Here is a 6212-nt window from a genome sequence, read left to right on the forward strand (position 1 = left end):
ACATCATGACTAGAAATGTTTAAATAGTGTTATTAAATTGTTATGGTAGAGTACAAAAGAAACTGAGGCAATAAGGGAATTTTGTCTCAGTTTTGAATGGAAGTGGCAGGATATGTAAAGGATATAATAAATGCAAGGCTGTGAGACTTATCCCAACATATTAGGGTAATGGTTCGTTGAGCTTGAGTTTAACAAAATATAGAAGCAGTATGGTTTGATTGGCATTACCTCTGGGCAAGAAACTAGTACTGGAGATGTACCAGCTTATTAGATATGTTCTTTACTGGTTTGGCTGGTTAATTATCAGCCCCAACTAGTTCAGGGAGGGAGGAGTGGGATGATAGAAAAATTCAGAAGCAGTCTAATTTTCCACAGAGCACTGTGGCAAGAGTATCAAGTAAGAAACTATGTGCTTAAGAACTAGAATGGGACTTGGATCTACAACCTTCTGATATGGAGTCAAGAATGCAGCCGCTGAGCCAAGCTAACACTTAACTTCAATAAGATTCATAGTTCTTAAACATCTTAGCCAGGGTTCAGCTGAAGGTTGAAATTGAGCCAGTTTTACACTTAAAGGTATTAGTGTTCCTTTTTATGGTTGAGCTGAATTTAAAAGTTGTAAATGAACTGAATAGAATGTGTGTCGATGATCTTGAAGTGGGACCATTGTCCAGTGGAAATCCCAAATCCAGTGTTTAGTTTAAATGGAAGGTAACTTGGCTAAATGCCACTACTGCTAATTACTTCCCTAGGTAATTCCTTTTGCCTTGGATTACATTTTTACTAACTTGACATTTTAATCTTCTTTTACAGAGTTCTTCTGTGGAGGCCTGTAAAAATTCATTCTGGGTAGCAGTATGTAGAGCAGTTATCCTCCTATCTAAGAACTAATAATAAATCAATGCTCAGGGCCAGAATTATTAAAGACTTTTCTAACACAATTTATGAATATTTATCATATCCCCAAATGGCACGAGTTAATAACTGTGTTCTCTTTGCTAATTATTGCTCAACCATTTCTTGACATGCTAAGGCAAATCTGTTAACACCCTCAGATATCTTCCAACCTCACCTTTTAGCTATTTCTACGCTGTTCACCAAAGAATTCCTAAATATTTAATATTAGAAACATACTCCAATGTTTAAATCCATTGATTGAAACATTATATTTGCTATAAGGAAAAGTCTTCATTAACTGAAGACTGCCGTCCTGGTATTCAGAAGTGATTGTTGGTAGCACATGTTCTTACTGTTGGCCCATCATTGGTTTTTGGTTCATTACCATTTAAACTCTCACAGCTTCAGAAAATTAGGATGTTTTTAATATACAGCAGTAATGTAGTTTAGAGCCTTTCAGCAACTTACCTGACTCATTTAAAAAAAAGTGAGACACACATTCTGTATCTCATAACCAGTACTAGTGTTGTCTTTGTGGGGACAGAAAAGAAAGAATTTGAGAAAAGCAGAAAGAAAGCATTTTTTTCCCCTCATCCTTTTTCTACCCCCTCCTTCCCCCCGACTCCCCAGGGGTTCCAACTGGATCCTAGTATTTAAATACTAAAGGTTGGATATGAAATTTCAAATTCACTTTTTTGATGACTTAAAGTCAGAACTTTCAGGATGTGTGAACGATAATATTATCAGCATTTACCAAAAAATAATGCACAGTCAACATAGCAGAAATGCAGCACAGTCAGTTCTTAGAATACATCCAAATTCTCTCACACAAACATTTAAAAAAAACAGCTGTCTATTAAATTCATTGATTGAAGAAAATGTTTGCCCATAAGAGATTACATTTCTTGTACACTTTTACTTTTAATAATTGCTGTAATAATTATAAATCTCTGGCAGAAGTTTGGAGGTGATGTTTCCATATTTTAATTATCTTAAAAAAAAATTTGTGAAGAAATTATACAAAATATTTAGTAAAATTGAACTAGGCTTTATTTCTCTTGGAACTATACATTTGGTTTCATTGTTTATAGAGTTATGTAACCTTTGAATAAAGCAGTTCAATTTAATAGTGTTGGAAGGCATGGGCTTTTATATATGGGAAAGAAAGCAACGTTGGCAACTAAGTTTTAGTTCATAGGTGTTTTATGCTAAATAGTTTTACTAATTGATATATTTGTTTAGATGTAGTATTGAATTTATATTTCCTGTGGACATGATTTTCTGCTAGAAGACCTTGTGTCCATAAGTAGTTTTAATGAATTAAATGTGCAGATAGTGAAGTTTGGTTTTATGATCATTCTAGATCATCAGCTTTTTCTCACTGTGCTTGAGTAATATATATTTTTAAAGTGCTACAGAATGAGAACGAAACGAACATGGAACGTTTTTCCGAGTTCATTAGGACAAATTTCACCTATGAAATTTCAAGTCCTGGCAAATCATACTACAATATTCCTTTTGGACATGAAAATTATAGTAATAATGTTTAATCAATACCATTGATTGGCTATTAAGCAGTAAGTTTTACAAACTACTAAGAGGTACTTGATACTATTAAAAACAACAAAAAAATCTCTTTTTAAATGGAGTTTTTTGTGTTCCTCTCTACCTCTGAGAGTGCCTGCTTTCTAATTTGTTTTCATCTTTGTCGTTGTGTTGGTTTCTACCAGCCTGATTAGATAATTAATTGTGATTGTACCCAGATCTCTTCCCTTTTCATGCAAATGCCTTACTAGTATTCTGGCCACAAATGTTTTCTTGTAGGCTCTTTAATATCAGTGACTGTTATTTGAGCTCTCGTGCTACAAGCAAGAGTCTAAGATTGAGCTGGTAGGGTATCTGCATTTTCTAACTCCTTTCTTGCTGAGCCAAGATACAAGTCTTTGTAACTAAGTAGTGTTCAATTAAGTGCTGTTCATTCCAGTGCTATAGCAAAGATTATGCAGAATGGTTGTCCTAGCTGGGCCACTGTCTTACCTTCTAACTGCTGTCTGGAGAATAATACTGCCAGTGTCTTGGGAGCAGTCACCTGTCTACGCTTCCATGCAGGAGTCACAAGGTCTGGTGATACCTTGTATGTGGAGAAAAATAGAGGGATTTCAGAAATGCATACAGCTTATTGCAAATTTGATGAGCATGCTATGACACAGACGGAATTTTTTTTGTGCCCGTCAGATAAAAGAATCGATTGTTGGAGAAATAAAGCGGGAAATTGTGGATGGACTTCTAGCTGCGATATCTCCGACCGGTAGAGCTGCTGTTGGGCAAAGGGAAGAGTTCTTATAACTCCAGTGAGTAACCAATGCTACTTCAAGCCATCGTGCTGATAGAGAGATAGAAAGTCTGGTTAATGTTTTTTTGTTTCTGAAGTCTGGCCTTCCACTATTACTTGAAGTTCTGTAAAACTAAATAGAAAGCAGTTTTATAAGATTCCTTTCTGTTTCTCTTTCATTCCCCAAATTCCTCAGTTTCCTAGGTTTGATTGTCAATATTTTAAGACCCAAGTGTTCTCTCTGTTTTGGGCTGTCAACACTTTCACTAGCAGCCATCTGTCTTCCACAACTTATTGTGTATTGATTTAAAAAGGAACACAAAGAGATTAAATAACCATTCAGTAGACTTGAATAATAACAATGCCTTCTGGCTGATTTTAATGTGTGAAAATAAAAATGCAGGAAAACTGAGATACGGCAAAAGTGGCAGGTCACAATACTTTATAATTTGTGTCTGGGGGTAAGGCTGTTGCAAAAGGCTTCCCATAAGCACTGTATTTCTGATAATGTATGTAAAGTTGAAGTATTGAAAACTGGTTCTAAGGTGTTTTATTTGTGCTGAAATACTACAACAACATGCTTGTAGGAAGGTTCTAAATGTATGGGAAAATAATCATTTGTTTGTAATCTGATCTATTCAATTGAAGTACCAATTTTTATAATGCTTTTATACTGTATCTTCAGAACATTTGATCAATTCCAGTCAACCTGCATGCCAACGCTTGCAGGTTTATTTTAAAGGGATTTCACTTTATGAATAGATGCTTAGTGAGATATTTTCATTGGTTTGTAACCACATAATTTGATGTAAATCATGACAAGATACTTCATGTTGCTGGTGTTTGAGGTACTAAAGAGGTTTGACTAAAAGGTGACACTGGATTCAGGATTTTCCTCACAGCCCTTTGCTCCCTGACTGTTTCCAGCTGCAACAAGCTAGTGGCAGCCAGGGAGCAAAGAGCTGTGCGAAAGATTGAATGTAGGAGAGAGGAGTTAGAGAATTCGCTTTAAGTCATGCAAGACAATCCACTGAAGGGGGGGTAACATAGTGTTTTGATTATTTTTATATTACGCAAGTACAAATTATATTGATGGAAGTAAGTTAATACGATTATAACTGTTGGTTTTGTATGTTTACCTGGTGGGAAATAAAGCAGCATAATGATTCATTTGAAGTCTTGTCTCAAGTATTCACTTGGTCTGCCTTCTAAGAGACTGAAGAAATACACGTGTGAAACATCGGTATCTGGTCCAGATCACATTGTCATTTTCCGAGGTTAAGTTATTGAATAAGTAGATGTAGGTCAGTGTGAGTCAACTCCCATAAAAGTAAGATGCCCAGGCCATTTTAAGAGAGTAATCAATGCCCCTGAACCCAAGAAAGCATGGGGGGGTAAACCCAAATTTGTAAATAGTTATGAACAGTATTACTTGAATAAGGTGCAGAGCTAATTTTATTTATTGACTGTCGGATCATACCTCATTTGATTTTCAGTTTGAATTTAATTTGTTTTAATTTTCTTTCAGTATTGTCAAGAATGAATTTCTTGGTTGCGGCCTTGTTTCAGAAGAGTCGTCTTAACACAGACAAACACAATTAATTTTTGTTACGTGGAATAGTGGCTTCTGACTGCTTATGCTGGTGGAACTTACCTATCAAACACATTCGACTTAGATATCCAGTGCTTCAGGGGACGCTATTGCTGCTGAGATGGGTTGCCTTTATCTAGTCAACTTTCACAACACTTCCTTATATACAAACCCTCAATTGTACTTTGTGTATTTGATTAAGTGCTTCACCTAGCTAAAAGTGGTTAACCCAATGTAATAGTCAGGTATAGCATATAAAAGTCTTAAATTTGTTCTAATATTTGTTAGTGTCTTGCTGTTAGACACTTACCTCGAATATATGTATGTGGTAAGGTTAAAACTTGAAATTCCACTTTTAGTTAAAGGTTAAGTCAGTTACATATGCTATAACATTTGTGTGGAAACACTTTCAACATTTCCTTCTTGAAGCACTGACCTCTATGAGGTATTCCCTGTGCAATAACTGTTTTACATGGCAAACTTGAATTGACAAATGTACCTTTACTACTGTTTGTAATCACATCACTCTTAATATCTGAAACATTCAGTCGACTACATTTTATTTTAAGAGAAAAAAAAATCTTGTGATTAGATTTCTTTTTTAAAAAATGAGAATTTAAAGATGATTGGAGGGCATCTTCTATCGGAGTGCTACAAAGGGGCAGTCTTACACTGTATTTTATAAGCCTTAAATATTTAATTCATTTGATAATTTTGAACTTAGTTGATAATTTTGAATAGGGTGCAGTAACCAGGGTTGGGATGCCAAAGTACTTAAGTGCCTAAAGCTTTTTCTAATTTGTACTTGATACATATATTATGATACATATATTTACTAAAAGTGTGCTATGATTCTTGTATATGGAATGTATGCTAAAGGAAATTGTACAAGAGTTTAACTTGGGATGCATGTGGAATGTATTGAAATCACTAATAAATATTTATTTTAAATATAAAAGGCTCTTTTTGAATGTGAGTTTTTGTAAAATCCATTCTATTCATTATGATTTTCATACTGTGGGTAATGGGGGAGGTGGGCAGAGAGGGAGAGAAGTGAGTAGGAAATGGATTAGGAGATTAGGAAGGGGAGAAGGAGGGAAGGGTGGGTGGTAGTGGTGTGCTCCTATCTTGCCTTTTGCACCTTCTGCAGAGATATGTTGTGGAGTTGTGGCCCTTCTGGAACGGCGTCTAGACTGCTCAATTCTAGGCATAGGCTATACATCATGAGTTCCAACTGGCTTATGCCCACACTTAAACTGCATGTTTCTGGAGGAGGGGTATGGCTCAGCAGGGGAATATGATTCAAATGAAGATGTACTCCGTCTACTGTGTTTACTATCTTGCCACCACCCTGTCTTTAACTCTCAGTTTTCTGTGTTCAGGTATGCTTAT

At 35.7% G+C, this 6212-nt stretch overlaps 1 protein-coding gene across 3 annotated transcripts in view; it reads left to right on the top strand.

Moving 5' to 3' along the window:
* itprid2 (ITPR interacting domain containing 2) overlaps nucleotides 1-5778 on the top strand; it is a 145417-nt gene extending 139639 nt beyond the window's left edge. For all 3 annotated transcript variants that reach the window (XM_067987672.1, XM_067987673.1, XM_067987674.1), the window contains 2 exons: nucleotides 3133-3248; nucleotides 4758-5778. In XM_067987672.1, the coding sequence (XP_067843773.1) occupies nucleotides 3133-3243 (111 nt within the window). In that variant the 3' untranslated portion in view covers nucleotides 3244-3248; nucleotides 4758-5778. The remainder of the gene's footprint in view (nucleotides 1-3132; nucleotides 3249-4757) is intronic.
* Nucleotides 5779-6212: the final 434 nt, after the last annotated feature.

This window comes from Heptranchias perlo, chromosome 7 (genome assembly GCF_035084215.1).
Source record: "Heptranchias perlo isolate sHepPer1 chromosome 7, sHepPer1.hap1, whole genome shotgun sequence".
In the NCBI taxonomy this organism is placed as follows: Eukaryota; Metazoa; Chordata; class Chondrichthyes; order Hexanchiformes; family Hexanchidae; genus Heptranchias; species Heptranchias perlo.